Source organism: Anomaloglossus baeobatrachus, chromosome 12, assembly GCF_048569485.1.
Source record: "Anomaloglossus baeobatrachus isolate aAnoBae1 chromosome 12, aAnoBae1.hap1, whole genome shotgun sequence".
Taxonomy (NCBI): Eukaryota; Metazoa; Chordata; class Amphibia; order Anura; family Aromobatidae; genus Anomaloglossus; species Anomaloglossus baeobatrachus.
In genome coordinates this window covers 62,719,086-62,743,958 of record NC_134364.1, presented here as the reverse complement: position 1 = coordinate 62,743,958, position 24,873 = coordinate 62,719,086, and the positions used below count along the sequence as shown (strand labels likewise).

Here is a 24,873-nt window from a genome sequence, read left to right as displayed (position 1 = left end):
AGAGAGACAGCCCTGGAGAGAGAGAGAGACAGCCCTGGAGAGAGAGAGAGACAGCCCTGGAGAGAGAGAGAGACAGCCCTGGAGAGAGAGAGAGACAGCCCTGGAGAGAGAGAGAGACAGCCCTGGAGAGAGAGAGAGACAGCCCTGGAGAGAGAGAGAGACAGCCCTGGAGAGAGAGAGACAGCCCTGGAGAGAGAGAGAGACAGCCCTGGAGAGAGAGAGAGACAGCCCTGGAGAGAGAGAGAGAGACAGCCCTGGAGAGAGAGAGAGAGACAGCCCTGGAGAGAGAGAGAGAGACAGCCCTGGAGAGAGAGAGAGAGACAGCCCTGGAGAGAGAGAGAGACAGCCCTGGAGAGAGAGAGAGACAGCCCTGGAGAGAGAGAGAGACAGCCCTGGAGAGAGAGAGAGACAGCCCTGGAGAGAGAGAGAGACAGCCCTGGAGAGAGAGAGAGACAGCCCTGGAGAGAGAGAGAGACAGCCCTGGAGAGAGAGAGAGACAGCCCTGGAGAGAGAGAGAGACAGCCCTGGAGAGAGAGAGAGACAGCCCTGGAGAGAGAGAGAGACAGCCCTGGAGAGAGAGAGAGACAGCCCTGGAGAGAGAGAGAGACAGCCCTGGAGAGAGAGAGAGACAGCCCTGGAGAGAGAGAGAGACAGCCCTGGAGAGAGAGAGAGACAGCCCTGGAGAGAGAGAGAGACAGCCCTGGAGAGAGAGAGAGACAGCCCTGGAGAGAGAGAGAGACAGCCCTGGAGAGAGAGAGAGAGACAGCCCTGGAGAGAGAGAGAGACAGCCCTGGAGAGAGAGAGAGAGACAGCCCTGGAGAGAGAGAGAGACAGCCCTGGAGAGAGAGAGAGACAGCCCTGGAGAGAGAGAGAGACAGCCCTGGAGAGAGAGAGAGAGACAGCCCTGGAGAGAGAGAGAGACAGCCCTGGAGAGAGAGAGAGACAGCCCTGGAGAGAGAGAGAGACAGCCGGACGAGGCAAAGAGTTGGACCAAGACAGACGGAAAAGAGACAGACTGACACACACAAGACAAAGAGATGGAGACCGATAAACTGATACAAATACAGACAGATATAGAAATAGTCAGACAGAGACATAGATACAGACAGACAAGGAAAGACACAGACAGAGAGACAGACAGACAGCGACACACAGAGACTGGGAGAGAGACAGTTACTGTCCCGTGCAACGCCCGGGTACTACAGCTAATATAATATATAGGAATAGAGTCCTCTGTGTGTAATGACTCTATATAATATATAGGAATAGAGTCCTCTGTGTGTAATGACTATATAATATATAGGAATAGATCCCTCTGTGTGTAATGACTATATAATATATAGGAATAGAGTCCTCTGTGTGTAATGACTCTATATAATATATAGGAATAGATCCCTCTCTGTGTAATGACTCTATATAATATATAGGAATAGATCCCTCATTGTGTAATGACTATATAATATATAGGAATAGATCCCTCTGTGTGTAATGACTATATAATATATAGGAATAGATCCCTCATTGTGTAATGACTCTATATAATATATAGGAATAGAGCCCTCTATGTGTAATGACTATATAATATATAGGAATAGATCCCTCTGTGTGTAATGACTATATAATATATAGGAATAGAGCCCTGTGTGTAATGACTATAATATGTAGGAATAGAACCCTCTGTGTGTAATGACTCTATATAATATGTAGGAATAGAACCCTCTGTGTGTAATGACTCTATATAATATGTAGGAATAGATCCCTCATTGTGTAATGATTATATAATATGTAGGAATAGATCCCTCTGTGTGTAATGACTATATAATATGTAGGAATAGATCCCTCTGTGTGTAATTACTCTATATAATATGTAGGAATAGATCCCTCTGTGTGTAATGACTATATAATTTATAGGAATAGATCCCTCATTGTGTAATGATTATATAATATATAGGAATAGATCCCTCGGTGTGTAATGACTCTATATAATATATAGGAATAGATCATTCTGTGTGTAATGACTCTATAATCTATAGGGATAGATCACTCTGTGTGTAATGACTCTATATAATATATAGGAATAGATCATTCTGTGTGTAATGACTCTATAATCTATAGGGATAGATCCCTCTGTGTGTAATGACTCTATATAATATATAGGAATAGATCCCTCGGTGTGTAATGACTCTATATAATATATAGGAATAGATCATTCTGTGTGTAATGACTCTATATAATCTATAGGGATAGATCACTCTGTGTGTAATGACTCTATATAATATATAGGAATAGATCCCTCTGTGTGTAATGACTCTATATAATATATAGGAATAGATCCCTCTGTGTGTAATGACTCTATATAATATGTAGGAATAGATCCCTCTGTGTGTAATTACTCTATATAATATGTAGGAATAGATCCCTCTGTGTGTAATGACTCTATATAATATATAGGAATAGATCCCTCATTGTGTAATGATTATATAATATATAGGAATAGATCCCTCGGTGTGTAATGACTCTATATAATATATAGGAATAGATCACTCTGTGTGTAATGACTCTATATAATATGTAGGAATAGATCCCTCTGTGTGTAATGACTCTATATAATATATAGGAATAGATCCCTCTGTGTGTAATGACTCTATATAATCTATAGGGATAGATCACTCTGTGTGTAATGACTCTATATAATATGTAGGAATAGATCCCTCTGTGTGTAATGACTCTATATAATATATAGGAATAGATCCCTCTGTGTGTAATGACTCTATATAATATGAGTTTCACTTTTTGTATCGAATTATTGAAATAAATTAACTTTTTGATGATATTCTAATTCACTGAGATGCACTTGTAGGTCCTGACCCTCCAGTGCCCGTCCTATGGACCTGTTGGCGGTCACAGGTCCCCTTCGTTGTCCTTCTTTTCTGTTATCAATACATAACCAGAGAAACTGTATATATATTTATTTATTTTTTTGCCTGTACCATGATCCAGGTCACGGCACTTATACAGGATTTTATACTTTTAAGTGTATTTTCGGCAGCTGTGAAGTTTTAAACAGTCATTTCTTTGATTAATTCAGCTACAAATCTGAGGATTAGACTTTGATCAGAAGCTGCCGCTAACCAGTATGGCATTGTCCAACCCTTTGCCGTCCCCTTTTATGAAACCGCCTGAAGCCGATAGCGTCGCATGGACAAGTGGCGCCTGCTAGACCCCACAGCGGTACCTGAAAAAATGCAAATATTACGTCATTATTTTTTGTTTTAAAAAGAAAATACACTTGTATATATGAAAAATAAAGGCAAAGCTGATTTGTCGCTTCTCTTTTCACCTGCTTTATTATGCACTAGATGTCTGTGGATGAAGAATAATTATAAGATGCCTCCATATTTCTGAAGAATGAAGCCATGCGTAGAATTAAAAGGCTCTGTAAGCTCAGCTTTCCCCGATCTGCGCGGCTGCTGAGTTATTCCTTTCTTGGTTTGCTTTGTATAGGATTCTAATTATCTTCTAGCAATAGATGTCTGAGCTCCAGATTTATGGCGGCGCTGCCCGAGAAAAGTAATCAAGCCGCACTCCATAGTTATATTTACAGGACGTGCTGCGACAACGCCGAGCTCAGATTGTTCATGTGAGTCCATATGTCTGTATCATTTTTACAATTCCAATTTTCAGTCTACAGTGTGTCCACCCCTATCCTGTCCACCGCCATTAACTTGAGAACGGCGGCAGCTATAGGCATAGAAGTGGTGTCTAGGTATAGTAAAGGAGCCATGCACTACGTAATGAAACCACGTATAGCGCCACCTGGTGGAAAACGGAGTTAGCATTTTTATCTCGAAAATGGAACAAGATAGAGAAAAAAAGTGAATTAAAAAATTGTAGGGCATCATCAATTCAATACGAATCGACACCTTGCATACAGAAATGCTATGATATGAAACCCATGACCCCCCAAAACATTGAATGCTGGTCACGCATATGGCGCTCATATAACTTTGATGCTCATAGTGGCCGCCGTCAGCTGCAATGCACATCTGGACTCTGGACAGCATACTGTATCTTGCTGCACGTTGTGCAATATGGAGGGTGACACGTGTGTACAAGCATCTGTGATACCTCGTCGTAGGTCCTGCAATGTTGGTGGAGGGGTCGCATACACCTGCTGTTTGATGTGACCTCACAGAAATAAGTCCAATAGGGTCAGGTCAGGTGAGCGCAGAGACCACTCCACACAGCCACCATATCCAATGCCTTGTAGGAAGGTCTCCATGAGATATCGCTTCACGTCCGCAGCCTTGTGAGTTTCACACGTTCTAATCATAGCATTTCTGTATGTAAGGTGCCGATTCGTACTGAATTGATGATTCCCTACAACTTTGTAATTCACTTTTTTTCTCTATCTCGTTCCGTTTTCGAGATAAAAATGCTAACTCTGTTGTTTTCCAACAGGTGGCGCTATACGTGGTTTCATTGCGTAGCGCATGGCTACTTTACTATACCTAGACACCACTTCTATGCCTATAGCTGCCGCCGTTCTCAAGTTAATGTCGGTGGACAGCATATGGGTGGACACACTGTATATCACAATTGGAGATTGCTATTGCTGCATCCAAGTAAATCGCCTGAGGGCGGGGAGAGGTGAAAAAACCCAAACTGAGCTCTACTCACCCTCCCCAGGTCCAAAGCGGAGTCTCTACCCCTACCGTGGGTATCGGTTTATTGTTCGAGGCCAAGAACGGAGCTCACTGACACTGCCGGACTATGAGCCGCTCAGGACTGCTGAGCTCACTGATTGGCTGCAGTGCTGTCGATGTGACGTCACCGCTGCAGACAGACACTGTGGGCTGTAAAAGGGGAAAGGAATAAAACAGATTTTTTTTTTTTTTTATGTTTAACTTTTTATGAACTTTGATCACTTCTGTTCGCAGGTGCTTTATATTTCAGTACTTCAGACTCTCGTACGTCAAAAGAACAGAGAAAACATTGCGTCATACATACAGTAGGGCTGAATTTATAAAAAGCTTAAAAAAATTGAAAAAAAAAATATTTTTTTCTTTCTTTATTACAGGTGGCAGAATCTGTTCCTTTTCTCCCTGTATAGAGCAAGTGCAGAGAACGTGTCTGGCCCTGGAGGATCACGGCTTCACAGAGATCAGCACCCTGGAAATTCTCCTCCGGGTATATGATGTACGGACGGTCAATTTGCAAATCCCAGATTTTGGAAAAGCCGTGGAAGAAAAGGGAAGCTCCGAGAACAGCGACGCATCCAAGCAAGTCTCTGCGTCCCAGCAGGGCAACGCCTTGTTCAAAAGTGGCGTTTCTCCAAAGGAAACCGTGGGTCATACCGGGTACCTGACCTTCGCCACCAAGGGTTTATTTTGAGCATTGTCGTAGAAAAATCAAATAGTACATTCTGTAATGTTATTAGAAAGTTCCATATATAGACAGAAGGACGGAAGAATGCGACTGTAAACAGCACATGGACGCTGGACGGGGCGCTCGGCTCCACTCTGCCAAGAACGACCGTCACACAATATTATTTTTATTTTCCAGTATGTGAATAATAAACTCAGTTGTTTTTGTTTTTATACTATCCTCTTTAATTTGTAATTGTGGAGTAAGCCAATGGAAGATTGATAAGCCTTTTCTTTGGAGGTTGCCATATTAAAGTTTGTCGTAGGCAGCATTATACTGCACTGCAGATGGCGGTAGTCTGTGTTAGAGATTTTTTTTATTATTATTATTATTTTCTCCAGCATAGTGTGATACAGACAGATGACTATAGTATGATAGATGCTGAAAATATCAATGAAGGGGGATATAACTTATTACATAGAGTTGAAAAAGACTTGGGTCCATCAAGGTCAACCTTGTTCTGCCATTATACCCTCTTTGTTGGTCATAGATAATATAGTGACAATGTTATGTGTACTGAGGAAATCATCCAGCCCCTTTTTAAAATGTATTACTAACTCTTGTGGTAGGACATTCCAAAGTCTGACTGCTCTAACTGTAAAGAATCCTTTCCTATTTAGCTGCCAGAATGGCCTTTCTTCCACCCATAGCGAGTGCCTCTTTGTACTTAGTATGGTCTTTGGAAAGAATGTCATGTTGAGAAATACATTTATACATATAAATGAGATCTCCTCCAAGGCATGTTTCACATGTCTTTTTCACTAACGTGTTACAAACACATATGTCCCTCTGTGTGCCATGATTCGCGGCACACTTGGGTTATCCATGTGCGATCCGTCATCCGTGATAGCACATGGATGTATGCTCACCTGTTCCTGCTCCTGCTGTCTGTGGTGTTGAACTCTCCGGCTCTGCTGTGTTTCTGGCTGCCGCTGTTCCCCGCTGCTGCTACGTCCGGATCGGCTGAGCTGTACATAAATGCATATGCATGAGAATAATGAGCCAGCGTGGAAGCAGCAGAGAGCAGCGGCCGGAGACAGCGTCGATAGAGAAGGTGAGTATAAAAAGCTTTTTATTTTCAATGTCCGTGTTTTTCTGGTACGTGTTTCACGGATCACACCATAGTGTGGTTCGTGGGACATCAGTTATGCCAGAAAAAAATGGACTTGTCACCGTGCGGAAATCACGGACATGTGTGTATGCCACACAGAGACATGAGCAGTGAAAAATCACTGATGTGTGCGCAGACCCATGGATTTTAATGGGTCTGCGTATGTCCGTGATTCTGGTACATATGAAAACTGCAACATACATACCAGAATCACTAATGTGTGAAACAGGCCTTAAGGGTGCTTTACACGCTGCAACATCACTAGCGATCTCGTTAGCGATGTGACTTGCCAGATCACAGATGCGATCTGCCGAAATCGCACATGTGACCGGCGCTATAAAGACGACCTATGTGCGATCTCGGCAGATCGCATCTGCGATCTGGCGTGTCACATCGCTAACGAGATCACTAGCGATGTCGCAGCGTGTAAAGCACCCTTTAGACGTTCATTTTCTAAGCTAAACAAGCCCCACGATGCCAACCTCTCACCATATAGGAGGCCTGTCATCCCTTATGATGAAGTAGTTCTTGCTTCAATGAAAAGTTTCTGGGATTCATTTTACGGCGGCGATAATTAAAGAAATGCACAGGCATGTGATTTCCAAAGCTCTCCAAATGATTTTAATGAGAATCGGATCTTTTCAGAAATACGGCCGAACCATGCATAAATTTAGGTGTTCCTTACATGATAGCAAATAGTAGAATACATAACTACATAATAAGTAAAGACACTTCCAGCATCCAGCCAGCTTAGCCACATCCCCTGAACAAGTCTTTGTTCCAAAAGTGAAATCCCACACCCTAAGAACTTTTTGGCAGGCCTTAAGACTTTAACACCTTTTAATAATCTAGTTGCCACCTTTGAACTGACTCTAACTTCTGAATGTCCTTTTCAATATGTGGAGCCCAAAACTGGTTGTCATATTCCAGATGTGGCCTTACAAGTGATTTACAGAGGGGTAACAATACGTTGGGATCACGGGATCTAATCTTTTTTTTTTTTATACACCCTAAAATCTTGTTTGCTTTAGCAGCTGCTGCCTGACATTGAGTGCTGCTGCTCAGCTTATTTGTAATGAGAATCCCCAAGTCCTTCTCCTGTTCTGTAGTCCCGAGTTTACTTCCATTTAATGTATATGCAGCTATAGGATTACTCCATCCTAGGTGCATTACTTTACATTTATCAACATTGAATGTCTTGCTTTTAAGGAATTATGAACACATACCCGGGTATAATCTAATAATTACATCTAGACAACCGGATAGCACCTAGGGATATGCTATAATGTCTTGTCATTGGAGGTTTTGGCTACTAGTGGTGAGTTAAGAAGGACCTATCACTTGTCATAAATGTGTAAAAAATAAGTTGCCTGTGTGCATGCCGCTGTTTTTCTAAATTTGGCGCTCTTTTCCTTTTGTTTTTGTGGTTACTAGAGATGGGGAGACAGAAAGCGCAAATAGGGTCTTACCCGATATAACTTGAATGATAAGGAGAAAAAATATACACTCACCTGATATGGTTGTGCAAGTCACAACCCCTTAGATCGCTTATGAGTGTCAGCAAGGTTAAAAGCAGCGGCCCCGAAAAATAGAAGTATATGGAAAAGGGGGGAAAACGGGTTTAAACCGCGCTAAAAACCACAATGCAGGATTAATGAAGAAGTTTCTTTTTTATTGCAGCATTCCAACGCGTTTCGGAGACAAGGACCGTCTCCTTCCTCAGGGAAAAAAAGAATCAATTCTTTTTTTCCCTGAGGAAGGAGACGGTCCTTGTCTCCGAAACGCGTTGGAATGCTGCAATAAAAAAGAAACTTCTTCATTAATCCTGCATTGTGGTTTTTAGCGCGGTTTAAACCCGTTTTCCCCCCTTTTCCATATCCTTTTGTTTTTGTGACGCTCCATTCTTGAGATATGGCCTCTTTTTCCCTGTATATAATCTAATCTTGCTAAGCAACTGGGTGTGGCACATAAAGCGTCCACAGGGTAGTTGAGGACCACACCCACTTGGATAACAAGACTAGATTACTATGCAGGGAAGAGGAGGCCATATCTTGGGAATGGAGAGGCACAGGAACAAAAGAAAAACTATGCCGGATTCAGGAGAACAGTGGCAATTACACCAGGTAAAAATACTGGTGACATCTCACCTTTAACTGTGATTACAAGTAGTGGGGACCATATCTCAGGATCGAGAGACTCAGGAGCAAAAGAAAAATTCCAAAGTCAAAAAAGAACAGCGGCATTTATACAGGTAAAAAAAAATTGACAAGTGACAGGTTCCCTTTAACCTGCTTGATCACACGTTGCATTTTTGCTGTGGAACAAAAAGTGTTTTTAATGATTTTATTTAATTCGGGGAGTTTTTTTTATATGCCCGCACTCTAGTATATTTGCAGTAGATTTTTCTGCTGCAAAATCCAAACGTGCAAATACCCTCAGGGGGGCAAAACCTCAAACGACAAATAAGGTAACAATTGTGTATCGGTTTGTCCAGGAGCAATTTCTATTACATTATAATCAAAGGTGACCATGTATGTAACTGCTCAGGAACCCTAGATCGGGAAAGCAGAGGCAGAAGAACAAGAGAAAAAGCCAGAATCAAGGGAACACCAGCATCTATACCAGGTTATAAAAAAATACACAAATATTGCAAATGACAGGTCCTCTGTAAGCCTGGGCATCAACATCCCTGCCCTCCCTCGAGTAGTATAGTGGTGCCTCCTGTTGTCCCCATCCCTATTAATCACATCTTGTTTGCTCATTCCTCCACCGTCACAGCGGCCTCCCTCCCGTTTCTACACAGCGGCCTCCCTCCCGTCTCTTCACAGCAGCCTCCCCTCCCTACACAGCGGCCTCCCTCCCGTCTCTTCACAGCAGCCTCCCTCCCCTCCCGTCTATTCGCAGCAACCTCTGTCTCCTCTCATCTATTTGCAGTGGCCTCCCTCCCCTCCATTCGCAGCAGCCTCCCTCCCGTATAGTCACAGCGGCCTCCCTCCCCTCCCGTCTCTTCACAGCGGCCTCCCTCCCCTCCCGTCTCTTCACAGTGGCCTCCCTCCCCTCCATTCGCAGCAGCCTCCCTCCCGTCTCTTCGCAGCAGCCTCCCTCCCCTCCCGTCTATTCGCAGCAACCTCTGTCTCCTCTCATCTATTTGCAGTGGCCTCCCTCCCCTCCATTCGCAGCAGCCTCCCTCCCGTATAGTCGCAACGGCCTTCCTCCCCTCCCGTCTATTCGCAGCAACCTCTGTCTCCTCTCGTCTATTTGCAGTGGCCTCCCTCCCCTCCATTCGCGTCAGCCTCCCTCCCATTTCTTTGCAGTAGCCTCCTTCCCATCTTTTCGCAGCGGCCTCTATCCCCTGCCATCTAGTCGCAACAGCATCCCTCCCTTATAGTCGCAGCGGCCTCCCTCCGGTCTCTTTGTAATGGCCTCCCTCCCGTCTCTTTAGAGCAGCCTCCCTCCTGTCTATTCACAGCATACGCTAAATTTCCCTAGTCCTTCCTCATTGTGACCTGGCAATTGAGGCTTATTCAACCCAGATCTGCATTTTCTGTGTGTGAGCATTGTGCACGATAAGGATGTAGTGCAAAGCCCCCACCTGATCCTGTGGACTCCACCGTCCTTGCTTTCTGCAGCTGCAGCGGATCACTGTCTCCTTCCTTATTTAGTGACTGCAGCCAGGGCTTGCGCTCTCCCCTCATATGGCATCATTCTCAGATGGCTTTTCTCCATATTAGTATATACTCGGCCGCACAATGCTGCTGGCGAAGGAGTTAAATCCTGTAAGACCTGAAATGCACAGGATTTCTCCAGCATCAATGTACACAGGGGCCATGTTTCCCGCGGTCCTGTTCTTTATAAGGCCTGAGTGCTCGGATATATGGAGATATTACCCTAATCCTCTAATCTCAGGACATCTGCCAGTTTATCACCATTAGTCCCTTTATGTTCACGGCTTGGCCCCGGACCTTGTTACAGGCAGTACCTTTCCGGTAAATTGACGGACGCCATACTGGAAACCAGATGGGGCCCTTTTTGCGTTTCCCTCCATGATGTGACTTGTTTGTCCTCTGTTTCTCCACTCCTAAAATGGAAATTTGCTATTGCAGATGTGGATACACAGGACAGGGATCTGTGGAGCTCAGTAGCTTATAATGCCCCGTTATGTGCCTGTGATAGAAGCTGCTTGTTATTTTGGAGGTAGAATTGGGCCCTTAACCTCTAGGGCCCCTGGGCAGTTCCCCTTGGGCCAGCATAGGACATTTTGTGGACTATAAGGTCACCAGAACATGATGATCATCCAATTCCAGTGCAGTACAGACTTGGAGGTCATAATACTGTGAAAAAAATAACAATATCTAAAAAAAAAAGCATCTTCTACTTCACTTTTAAGTCCCTTTTCTTGTTTGACTTTGGTTTACTTTTTCTTTTGTGTCGTTATTCATTAAAATGGTGCACAGAATTCATTAAAGTGCACCAATCACCAGGATTTTCCTATATAACCTAATGCCAGTGCTATACTGGCGCTATCATGCTGATTATATACATACCTTTAGAGCTCAGCTCAGATGTATAGGTTTTGAAACAAACAAGTAAAATGAGCAGCTTTTTGAGTGACAGCAGCTGATAGCTGGGGTGGGTATTCATAGTTATCCCCTCCCCCTGTTATTTATGTTAATTCTATTTATAGAATTGATTTACTTTGTGACTAAAAGGACCTGTGCTGATGTCATACCCATGTGACCAGAAGGGGTGGGGCCTCAGCCAACAGAAAAATGTTGATTCCTGGTATCAGCTATGTTAGCTGAGACACCTCCCCTTCTGGTCACATGGGTATGACATCAGCACAGGTCCTTCTAATCACAAAGTAAATCGATTCTATAATAGAATTAGAATAAATAACAACAGAGGGAGGGGATAACTAAATACCCACCCCAGCTATCAGCTGCTGTCATTCAATAAGCTGCTCATTTTACAAACTTTACTTGCTTGTGTTTCAAAGCCTATACATCCGAGCTGACTACTAAAGGTATGTATATAATCAGCATGTTAGTGTCAGTATAGCACTGGCTTTAGGTTATATACGAAAATCCTGGTGATTGGTGCGCTTTAACTCTTATACATGGCATCTGTACTCACTATTGGGCCCCCTGAGTTGTGTCCACAGAGTGGCTGCTGGCTGGAGGAGCGACCTGAAGACAAGAATTGGTAAATGAAGCCCGGGCCGAATGAGAATGTGAAACCTTTTAGTCATCTGAAGTTTAGAGAAAAACAGAAAGTCTGACAGGAGGGATAACGGGTGAAAACAGAGTATAAGCCGAGTCAAAATCAGGATACACACAAGAAATAGTGCCTGAAGTCTAGTGCTTTCTGGCAATTCACAGCAATGTGCTGGACGTTTAGGCCACATTCTCATGGTGAGTATTTGGTGAGGGGTTTTTTTTTACCTCAGCATATAAAGCCAAAACTAGGAGAGGAAAAGTACAATAGAAACACGGGCACCATTTCTGTATTTTTTAATTATTTTTTTTTAAACCCACTCCTGGTTTTGGCTACAACTACTGAGGTAAAAAACTCTCTAAATATTCACGTGGCCTTATGCGGGCCTCACACGATACGATCTATCATGCGATCGCACGAGCGATCGTGCCCGCCCCCGTCGTTTGTGCGTCACGGGCAATTAGTTGCTCGTGGCGCACAAAGTCGTCAAACCCCCGTCACACGTACTTACCTGCTGAGCGATGTCGCTGTGGGCGGCGAACATCCTCTTCCTGAAAGGGGTGGGACGTTCGGCGTCATTGCGTCGTCACACAGCCGCCGTCCAATAGAAGTGGAGGGGCGGAGATGAGCGGGACGTAAACATCCCGCCCACCTCCTTCCCTCTGCATAGCCGGCGGGTGCCGCGGGTCGCAGGTAAGTTGTGTTCATCGTTCCCGGGATGTCACACGGAGCGATGTGTGCTGCCCCGGGTACGATGAACAACCGGCGCAAAGAAAAAAGAACGACTTTTTAAAAATGAGCGATGTGTCAATGATACACGATTTGTTACCGATTTGCGAACGTTCAGAGTCGCTCGGAGGTGTCACACGAAACGACATCACAAACGATGCCGGATGTGCGTCACAAAAACCGTGACCCTGACGACATATCACACGATAGATCGTCTGGTGTGACACCCGCATTAAAGTGAACACACAGTTACAGTAAGGCCATGTGCACACATTCAGTATTTGGTGAGTTTTTTACCTCAGTATTTGTAGCCTACACCAGGAGTGGGTGATGATAAATCCAGAAGTGGTGCTCGTGCTTCTATTATACTTTTCCTCTGATTGGTCCTCTCCTGGTTTTGGCTACAAATACCGAGGTAAAAATGTCACCAAAAACTCAATGGGTGCATGAGGCCTTAGTATGTTACTGCCCCAATGGTCACAGTATGACACTGATTACACCTGATGGACAGCACACATACACATTAATCTGGCGGGTTAGTACTACAGGTCCCAGCCACACTAATCCTTGGCTGGACAGCATCTGCATCACTGGTATTGAGATATTGGCCACTATGTCTCCTCCATCACTAGGATTACCTAGGCTAAAGTGGCACATTACGGATAAAAAGGGAAGCCATCATCAGCAAATGATCTGTTCTTTAAATCAGGGGTTTTCTTACATATATTATTTTTTTATCTTTAACTTTTGGAAAAAAAAATGTAATATAACAATTTTTATTAAAGAAATAAAAGTGAATAATCTTGTAATTCTCACACTTGGACGCACACATCCTGTCCGTCCAGGAAGAGTTTGCGACAGGTTCCTGATCATCACAGGAAGGATTACAATGACTTCTAACATCTTTATACTTAGCTGTATACATAATAGATCACCCAAGATCCACCATTCAAAAAAAATATGTCATAGCCCACCTCCTCTTCCTTTACAATGACTGATAACACTTCTATATACAGTATGTAACACAGGATTCACCATTCACAATAGGTGATGTCACAGCACACCTCCTCCCTCTCCTGTACAAAGGCTGATAACTCTATATACAGTAGATAACACCTAATCCACCATTTAAAATAGATCTCACAGCTCACCTCCTCACCTTCCTGTACAATTACTGATGTCTCTATATATGGTAGGTAACATAGATCCACCAATCACAACAGGTGGTGTCACAGCTCGCCTCTTCTACAAGGACTGATAACATCTATATACAGTAGATAACACATGATCCACCTTTCAGAATAGGAGATATCACAGCTCACCTCATCCCCTTCTTGTTCAATGACTGATTGCTCTATATACAATTGATAACACAGTATTCACCATTCACAATAGGAGATGTCACAGCTCACCGCCTCCTCCACTCCTCTACAATGGCTAATAACCTCTCTATCTACACCAGATAATACAGGATCCACCATTCACAACAGGTGATATCACAGCTCACCTCCTCATATACAATGACTTATAGCCTCTCTGTATACAGTAGATAACAGGATCCACCATTCAAAATAGGTGATGTCACAGCTCACCTCTTCCCCCTCCTGTACAGTGACTGATCACAGCTCTATATACAGTAGATAACACAGGATCCAACATTCACTATAGGTGATGTCACAGATCACCTCCACTACCTCCTGTACAGTGACTGATAACACCTCTATATACAGTAGATAACACTGGATCCACCATTCACAATAGGAGTTGTCACAGCTCACCTCCCTTTACAAGCACCTTTGCACACGCTCATTAGATGTTTCAGTTCAAAAGATAGAGTTGGAATCTGTTCATTGTGGGTAATGTACATGTGTTGTTTCCTGAAACATCTGGAAGTAGGTGTCTAAAAAAAAAAAAAGCCCTAGTGGCCTGTGTGAAAACTGCAATATTTTGTTCATTTAAATTTTATTTATTTATGTATTTATTTAATATACATTATAATATGGAACAAAAAAAAATTGCCAAAAATAATAAAGAAAATACATGTAGGACAAAATGTAATTTAAACCATTGATTAAATTTTCTTTTCCAGGCAAGAAAAATGAGTGCAAAATTGCATATGAGCCGGGACCGTAAACAGATTATGGAGCTGCATTACACTGCTAATTTCAGCTGGAAAACGTCTTCTGCAATAAAACCTCACCTATAGAAGACGCGGAGATTCCCAGCAACCAGGTAGTGCCTATTGTATTTTCATATATATAATTATATATATATATATATATATATATATATATATATAATATAATGGGCTGATATGAGCCGTACATATGACCGACCCTCGTACAGTGACCCGGACGTCACCCGCTGCGGCCGCATCTGACATCATCTTATTAAATCTGTCCTAAGGCCTAATGCCACATTGCTAGAAGCTGATTATTCTCTGTGCGAGGTGCACAGGACGATTAATGTGACTGCGCACAATCATTCTCTAGTATCTTTGATCAGGAATCAAAGGGGCTGCGATGGAAATTAGCATCGCTTTATTATTTCACTTTTTTTTTATAGCTACATATCAGGAATTAAAATGAGGCGATGACCGGGGTTATATAACGATAAATGTAGAAGCCGGAAAACACATGAAATGCAGAGCGGCTGGAGATCTGGCTGTGAAAAGCTGGTTATGTAATAGAAGAGGCTTCACCTGACCTGGCTCCGTTATATAAACCCGGATTATTATGCACCGCGGTCATCCGCCCGCTGACCTCTCCGGGGAGGATCGCAGCATCCGTCCCACTGCATATAAATCAGGAATTAAAAGGGACTCTGTGCACGGAGACTGCTGGATGACTGCGAAAACAGACAATACAATATTGACACATGCTAGATACATTGTGCATGTAGAGTAGTATATAATTCTTCACATACAGACCTTGCACTGAGTGTAACATAAAAAACAAAAATTAGTACGTTTTCTTCTTTCAAAATTTGGCACCCCTAGTGCAGAAGAACTGAGACTGTGCACATGCCCCGTATGAGCGGGCACTACCATGCTCGGGTGCTCAGGACTGGTAACTAGTGATGAGCGGGCACTACCATGCTCGGGTGCTCAGTACTCGTAACTAGTGATAAGCGGGCACTACCATGCTCGGGTGCTCAGTACTCGTAACTAGTGATGAGCGGACACTACCATGCTCGGGTGCTCAGTACTCGTAACTAGTGATGAGCGGGCACTATCATGCTCGGGTGCTCAGTACTCGTAACTAGTGATGAGCGGGCACTACCATGCTCGGGTGCTCAGTACTCATAACTAGTGATGAGCGGGCACTATCATGCTCGGGTGCTCTGTACTCGTAACTAGTGATGAGCGGGCACTATCATGCTCAGGTGCTCGGTACTGGTAACTAGTGATGAGCGGGCACTACCATGCTCGGGTGCTCAGTACTCGTAACTAGTGATAAGCGGGCACTACCATGCTCGGGTGCTCAGTACTCGTAACTAGTGATAAGCGGGCACTACCATGCTCGGGTGCTCAGTACTCGTAACTAGTGATGAATGGGCACTACCATGCTTCGGTGCTTGGTACTCGTAACTAGTCATGAGCGAGCACTACCATGCTCAGGTGCTCAGTACTGGTAACTAGTGATGAGCGGGCACTACCATGCTCGGTAGCTCAGTACTCGTAACTAGTGATAAGCAGGCACTACCATGCTCGGGTGCTCAGTACTCGTAACTAGTGATGAATGGGCACTACCATGCTTCGGTGCTCAGTACTGGTAACTAGTGATGAGCGGGCACTACCATGCTTGGGTGCTCAGTACTCGTAACTAGTGATGAGTGGGCACAACCATGCGCGGGTGCTCAGTACTAGTAACTAGTGATGAGCGGGCACTACCATGCTCAGGAGCTCAGTACTCGTAACTAGTGATGAGCGGGCACTACCATGCTCAGGAGCTCAGTACTCGTAACTAGTGATGAGTGGGCACTACCATGCTCGGGTGCTCAGTACTAGTAACTAGTGATGAGGGGCACTACCATGCTCGGGAGCTCAGTACTCGTAACTAGTGATGAGCGGGCACTACCATGCTCGGGTGCTCAGTACTAGTAACTAGTGATGAGCAGGTACTACCATGCTCGGGTCTCAGTACTAGTAACTAGTGATGAGTGGGCATTACCATGCTCGGGTGCTCGGTACCAGCAGTTGGATGCTTGGATGGGTGCGACCCGAGTATAATTGAAGTCTATGGGGAAATCTTCCGGAAAAATGCTCTTGTTCTCCATTGACTTCCATTATGCTCGGTACTTGAGTTGCACCCATCCGTGCGCCTGACTGCTGGTTAAGAATAATAGTGGTCACTCATCACTAGTTACGAGTACAGAGCACCAGAGCATGGTAGTGCCCAAACATCAGTAGTTATGAGAACCAAGCACCTGAGCATGGTAGTGTCCGCTCATCACTAGTTATGAGAACCAAGCACCTGAGCATGGTAGTGCCCGCTCATCACTAGTTACGAGTACCGAACACCTGAGCATGGTAGTGCCCGCTCATCACTAGTTACGAGTAGTGAGCACCCGAGCATGGTAGTGCCCGCTCATCACTAGTTACGAGTACTGAGCACCTGAGCATGGTAGTGCCCGCTCATCACTAGTTACGAGAACCGAGCACCCGAGCATGGTAGTGCTCACTCATCACTAGTTACCAGTACTGAGCACCTGAGCATGGTAGTGCCCGCTCATCACTAGTTACGAGTACTGAGCACCCGAGCATGGTAGTGCTCACTCATCACTAGTTACGAGTACTGAGCACCTGAGCATGGTAGTGCTCACTCATCACTAGTTATGAGTACTGAGCACCCGAGCATGGTAGTGCCCACTCATCACTAGTTACGAGTACTGAGCACCCGAGCATGGTAGTGCCCGCTCATCACTAGTTACGAGTACTGAGCACCCGAGCATGGTAGTGCTCGCTCATCACTAGTTACGAGTAGAGCACCTGAGCATGGTAGTGCCCACTCTTTACTAGTTACAAGTACTGAGCACCCGAGCATGGTAGTGCCCGCTCATCACTAGTTATGAGTACAGAGCACCCGAGCATGGTAGTGCTCGCTCATCACTAGTTACAAGTACTGAGCACCCGAGCATGGTAGTGCCCGCTCATCACTAGTTACGAGTACAGAGCACCAGAGCATGGTAGTGCCCAAACATCAGTAGTTATGAGAACCAAGCACCTGAGCATGGTAGTGCCCGCTCATCACTAGTTACAAGTACTGAGCACCCGAGCATGGTAGTGCCCGCTCATCACTAGTTATGAGTACTGAGCACCCGAGCATGGTAGTGCCAGCTCATCACTAGTTATGAGTACAGAGCACCCGAGCATGGTAGTGCCCATTCATCACTAGTTAGTTACGAGTACCAAGCACCTGAGCATGGTAGTGCTTGCTCATCACTAGTTACCAGTACTGAGCTCCCGAGCATGGTAGTGCCCGCTTATCACTAGTTATGAGTACTGAGCACCCGAGCATGGTAGTGCCCGCTCATCACTAGTTACGAGTACTGAGCACCCGAGCATGGTAGTGCCCGCTCATCACTAGTTACGAGTACTGAGAACCTGAGCATGGTAGTGCCCGCTCATCACTAGTTACGAGTACTGAGCACCTGAGCATGGTAGTGCTCGCTCATCACTAGTTACAAGTACTGAGCACCCGAGCATGGTAGTGCCCACTCATCACTAGTTACAAGTACTGAGCACCGAAGCATGGTAGTGCCCGCTCATCACTAGTTACGAGTACTGAGCACCCAAGCATGGTAGTGCTCACTCATCACTAGTTACAAGTACAGAGCACCCGAGCATGGTAGTGCCCGCTCATCACTATTCAGGAGTCAAGGTAACACTGATATAGTTGCATCCTATGGTTGTGCTGAGAGCTAAAAGCCCCACCACTCTCCATCATGTAGGCTGACAAGATGTCAGGGTCCTGGCACAGTTGGTGCAATGGCATGGCTGCAGTAGTGGTGCCAGTCGGCTGTGTGCAGGTGAGATGAGCACTCGGTTCATCTTATTAGGGGAGTATAAAAGAGGTGGCATTATTCGTTTTGTGGCATCATTACTTTTTTAAAGGGAGCACAAAGGGGCACTATTATTGGGTTACGGGTGCAATACTTGCAATATCCCAGGAGCTGGTAACCCGTGATTAGAGATGAGCGGACACGTGGAAGGTCGGTTCATTGGGTTCAGCCGGACTTCAGATAAAGTTCAGTACGGAACCCCATTGGAAATCATTGATTGGGCAGTTGGGATCTGCGCTCACATACAGCCAGCTTTAAACAGATCACTTCCGGGGGAGAGAGAGCAGATACACTACATCCGAAAACGTTGTTGTTACCCCAGTGAGAGCCATTTAGAGACTGCAAGCGGCTCCAACTGGGCCGAGCGCGGAGCGTACGCGAGTACAGCCATGCTCGATCGAGTGGTTAGCATACGTACAGCACTCAAACTGCGAACCTGGAAACTGAATTCCGCGTTGAGTATGAACCCCCAGCTTTACAGTTCGGGATCGCTCATCTCTACCTATGAAGTGTCATGGTGCCGTAAACAGATTCCAAATGTCAGAAAGACAAGATGTGATCCACTTGGCTGCATACAGGCGGACAGCTGGCGAGATCTGATGGGTTTAGCCTCATTCTCTGCTTTTACAGTCCATCCTGCACGTAGAATTCATAGATGACGATCTCTAAACCTTAGATCCGGAGAATCCATTCCCCCAATGTATCAAAATTACTGGAAAATGAAAACGCAGAGATCCATTGTCTTGCATTTTTGCTAATGTTTCATTATGTCTTTTCCACTGAAATCCCTCCATAATCTATTATTTACCATGGGCCGGAGTACAAGTGTTGCGTTGGGTGCACTTTGCCCCAGCGCCGGAGACTTTTGGGTGTGTTTGGTGATTACATTGTCTAAGTGGAGAGTAGTTGTGGTTAAACATTTTCATGCTGCAATTAACCTACAGAGAGTTCTTAGCAATGCAAAAAACGACATTCAGCAAATTGTGGGGAAATATAACGTATGAATCATTGGCCTGTGCTAGAATCACACATCATCTGATGGGAGGAGGGTGGATTTTACAAGTGTATAGTATCTATAGCATTGCATTAAAAGGTAAGCCGTTAGCAGATGTTAGCTATGTAATCTGAGACAAGCATGATGTAGGGACAGAGACTCTGATTCCAGTGATGTATCACTTACTGGGTTGCTTGCTGTCATTGTGATAAAATCCCTGTTTTATCTGCTGCAGATATACCAGTTGTCTGAATAGTGAGCTGTGTATAACCCCACCCAAACCACTGATTGGCCACTGTCTGTGTAAACTGCCAATCAGTGGCGAGCGGCGGGGTTACACAGCTCAGGAGGCCTACAGGACATGAGATAACTAGTCCTTTACTGATAATCGTCTGTTGATAAAACACTGATTTGCAACAAGCAGCCCAGTAAGTGACACATTGCTGGAATCAGGCTCTCAACTCCTTCATCATGCTGCTTTCAGATTATATAACAAAAAAAACTGGTGACACATTAGTTTTAAATACTTAAAAAAAATCGAAAAAAAGAAATAGAAAAATGTAAAATATTATTTTCTTTTTACGTGACCTAACAGTGAACACACATTTTTTTGTAGTGCATTGTTTATTCATATTGATTAACAATACAAAAAAAAATCTGTATTTTTCAGATATCAGCTTAACTTAGAGGTACCCGAAAATGGCACCTTATAAAAATAAAACAATACAAGAAAACTTCACAAATAAAAAAAAAACAATGCTAAGGTCAATAAGGACAGAAAGTTAAAAAAATTAATCTACTTGTTTAAAGGCAGTCATCACAAAATGACTGCTGAAACCAAGCACAAGTGCTAAGTGTACCCTTGGGGTGGCTGAGCAATGTAGTGCATCTTCCGACCTACTTGTTTTCCGTATATCTCTGCCCTTTGCTGACTCCTGTCAATCAAGGAAAAGGCAGTGACGATAGGAGTAAAACAAGTAGGAGGGACGGCGCACTGAACTCGGCCACACCAAGGGTGCACCGAGCTCCGGTGCTTGGTTTGAACAGTCATTTTGTGCTGATAGAAACCCTGCCATGCCCAAACTGGCTGTGCCCTTTTTAAGGATGTATGTGCTCCTGTGACTTGAGGTTTACTGTCTATACTTAAAATATCCGAGAAGGAGGAGAGGACTTCATAAGAGCCATAAGCACACGACGCACCAACCAGATGACTCCACCTATGTTTCTACATACTGTATGTGCCAATAAAAATGTTGTTTTAGGGTTTTTTTCAACCAAAGTGACAAATGGGAACAATACAAACCAGGACCTGCCGTAAATATGTATTTTTTTTTTAACATGGTGTAATTGCCGTTGTTCTCCTGAATCTGGCGCTGTTTTTCTTTTGTTCCTGTGCCTCTCCATTCCTTAGATATGACCCTTTCTTCTCTATAGGTAAAGCTAGTCTTTTGTGCCAACTGGGTGTGGTCATCAAGAAGAGTTGTAATCCACGCCTAGTTGGCTAAGAAGACTAGGTTTATATATAGGAATATCTCAGGAATGCAGTGGCCGAGGAGCACAAGAAAAATCTCGCCGGATTTAGGAGAACGGCGGCATTTACACCGGGTTAATAAATTCCATATTTATGGCGACAGGTCGTCTTTAAAATGATTTTTCTGCCTTCTGTGTTCTTCAGCAAAGTATGTGTCTGGGCTATGTGCTTTATATTTGCTGATCTGGAATTGCTAAGTAGGTCAGATGACTTACAAATGTCTTATTTAATGTGGAAGTACATTCATCTTACAGGGTGACAGTATCTATTTATATCCATTGTTTAAAACTGAGTAAGAAGTGAATCTTAGGACATTTGACCAGTGATACATATGTATACAATATCTAATCAACAATATTCTGTGCTGTGTTTGTGCTAGGCATATATGGGAGCGAGGACCCCCGGTATGACGCTCGCATCTCACAATGGTGGAGGTGAACAAGGCTCGGAATGAAAATAATAAATGTATCATGGAAACTTGTCTTATTTCTTTACAGTTCATTGCTTACAAAATAAACAGATTTATTTATTTATTTTGAGGGGGGCATCGCCACATTTTTCACAAATTTTTGCCTAAAAGAACTGTATACACTGTGTATGTGTGTGTATATGTGTGTGTGTGTATATATATATATATATATATATATATATATAGTGCATGTATCCGCTAAAGGAATCCACACTGTTGCACTTACGGAATGGATCTGTTATTATAGACTCCCATTATGGACAGAGAAAGAGACACACAGAGAGACACACACACGCACACAGACACATACACAGAGAGAGACACATACACAGAAAGAGACACATACACAGAAAGAGACACATACACAGAAAGAGACACATACACAGAAAGACACATACACAGAAAGAAACACACACAGAAAGAGACACACACAGAAAGAGACACACACAGAAAGAGACACACAGAAAGACACACACACAGAAAGACACATACACAGAAAGACACATACACAGAAAGACACATACACAGAAAGAGACACATACACAGAAAGACACATACACAGAAAGAGACACACACAGAAAGACACACACACAGAAAGACACACACACAGAAAGACACACACACAGAAAGACACATACACAGAAAGACACATACACAGAAAGAGACACACAGAAAGAGACACACAGAAAGAGACACATACACAGAAAGAGACACATACACAGAAAGAGACACACACAGAAAGACACACACACAGAAAGACACATACACAGAAAGACACATACACAGAAAGACACATACACAGAAAGAGACACACAGAAAGAGACACATACACAGAAAGAGACACATACACAGAAAGAGACACACACACACACACACACAGAGACACACACAGAAAGACAGACAGAAAGACACAGAAAGAGACACACAGCTATGCTATTTTGCTACAGGTCATTAATGGGAGCTGTGATTGGTTGCTATAGGCATTGAAGGACATTGTTAGTATACGAAGCTTATGTGTGAGGTAATATGATTTTGGTTGAGAGATGGATAGAGAGAGACAGAGAGAGACAGACAAAGAGAGGCAGACAGGGAGAGAGACAGAGAGAGAGAGAGACAAAGAGAGGCAGACAGGGAGAGAGACAGAGAGAGAGAGACAAAGAGAGGCAGACAGGGAGAGAGACAGAGAGAGAGAGAGACAGACAAAGAGAGGCAGACAGGGAGAGAGACAGAGAGAGAGAGAGACAGACAAAGAGAGGCAGACAGGGAGAGAGACAGAGAGAGAGAGAGACAAAGAGAGGCAGACAGGGAGAGAGACAGAGAGAGAGAGAGACAAAGAGAGGCAGACAGGGAGAGAGACAGAGAGAGAGAGAGACAGACAAAGAGAGGCAGACAGGGAGAGAGACAGAGAGAGAGAGAGACAGACAAAGAGAGGCAGACAGGGAGAGAGACAGAGAGAGAGAGAGAGACAGAGATGGAGAGAAACAGAGAGGCAGACAGAGATGGCTAGAGAGAGACAGAGAGAGAAAGAAACAGCGCTAGAGACAGACAGGTTGAGAGAGATGGATAGAGACAGACAGACAGAGAGAGAGACAAACAGAGTTAGGCCCTGTGCGCACACTGCGTTTTTACCCACTTTTTTTGCGTTTTTGCTGCAGAAATTTCTTAAGAAAATGGTTGTAACCTTTCTGCAGACATTCCCCTCAAAACCTATGGAAAAAAAATAGCTGTGCGCACACTGCGTTTTTTTTCTCAAGAACATTCTTTCTGCGGAATTTCTTGAGAAAAAGAATGTCCATGTCCTTTCTTTTCTGCAGGTACTTGCGTTATTTGCCATAAATAATGGTAAATAAACGCAGGCACCATCCTGCGAAAATAACGCATCAAAAACGCGGTAAAAACGCATGCGTTTTTCAGTGCGTTATTGGTGCGTTTTTGACCGCAAGTGCACTAATCTTTCAGACGCTCAAGAAATTTCTTGAGAAAAATCCTTTTTCTAGTGTGAACAGAGCCATAGAGCGAAACAAATAGAAACAGATACCATCCCGAGGAACGCCGGGTACTACAGCTAGTATGAAATAAACTTTTTTTTTTTATCACATTTCTGAATTTACTGTTTTTAAGTAAGGTAAAACAGTGTGAAAGAAATATTCCAACAATGTGTCTCCTTCCTGTATATTTTCTAATAATTTTGAACCCATTTGTCTGCACCAAAAATTGCAGTAGTGCCGCTTTTTTCTAACTCCGTAAACCTCTTTGACCACATATTTGCGCCTATTTTTTTGTCTATTTTTTACCACGTTAGCTTTTTTTACGCCAGATTCTTTTAAGTGGCGTCAATTTTGATGTCGATATGTTCGGAAAAGGTTTGTGTCGGTTCGCCATTGTCGACATGGTTTATGTAATCCAGATATTCGTGGCCATTTCAATAGTTGTGACTTTTATTTATCAATTAATAAATTTGGGCACAAGTGTTACTCCAGTTCTCCTTTTGGAGTGATTTTTTTCTTGGACAAATGTGTCACTTACTGAGTTGCTTGCTGTAGTTTGGATTAAATCATTGATTTATCAGCAGGAGATTATCATTACAGGACTAGTAAACTTACTGCCAGGTAGTCCAGCCACTCCCCATCACTGATTGTCCGCTTTCTACAGTGCACACAGAAAGCCGCCAATCAGTGGTGTGGGTGGGATTATACAGAGCTCAGCATTCAGAGAGCTGCTCTTTGTTATTTGTTTCAAAACTACAGCAAGCAGCCTAGTAAGTGATACATCACTGGAATCAAGGTCTCTCTCCCTATATCAGTCTGCTCTCACATTAGGTAGAAAAAAATTGGTGACAGATTTTCTTAAAATTAATAATTACCACAACAAAAAACAACTAGGAGACGGAAAAACTAGGGAGCTTCTCATTAAATTAAATTTTCATAGTATTCCTGTAGAAAAAGTGCTGTTGTGACTACTAAAGCAATTACACAGTTTAATAATTTTCACAAATCCATTTACATGTAGAAAATATGCAGTAAATGAGGAAATGGATGTAGTAAATCTTAGTTTTCTCCTCCAGGGTACCGGTCTGCAATTAGTGATGAGAAGATATAATAAATATATTGTTCTCCTGACTTTTCTTCGCACGCTGACACCCTCCACCAGATACTCCTGACCTGATTGCAAAAAAACAGTCGCATTTTCCCTGAACATGGTTCTATTTTTACACAGTGAGAATGTGACGGCAATTAAGTCATCAGTGAATTAACCACCGGCAGCATTGATGCTTTATCTTTACGATAGGAGGTTTTTTATTTCTTGCATTGGATCTTCTCCTAAATTCTTTTTTT

At 43.7% G+C, this 24,873-nt stretch overlaps 1 protein-coding gene across 1 annotated transcript in view; it reads left to right on the top strand.

The window, feature by feature from the left end:
• TRMT61A (tRNA methyltransferase 61A) overlaps positions 1–5,715 on the top strand; it is a 31,260-nt gene extending 25,545 nt beyond the window's left edge. The window contains exon 4 of the mRNA XM_075331268.1: positions 5,081–5,715. Within this exon, the coding sequence (XP_075187383.1) occupies positions 5,081–5,394 (314 nt within the window). The 3' untranslated portion in view covers positions 5,395–5,715. The remainder of the gene's footprint in view (positions 1–5,080) is intronic.
• The last annotated feature ends 19,158 nt before the right edge of the window (positions 5,716–24,873 follow it).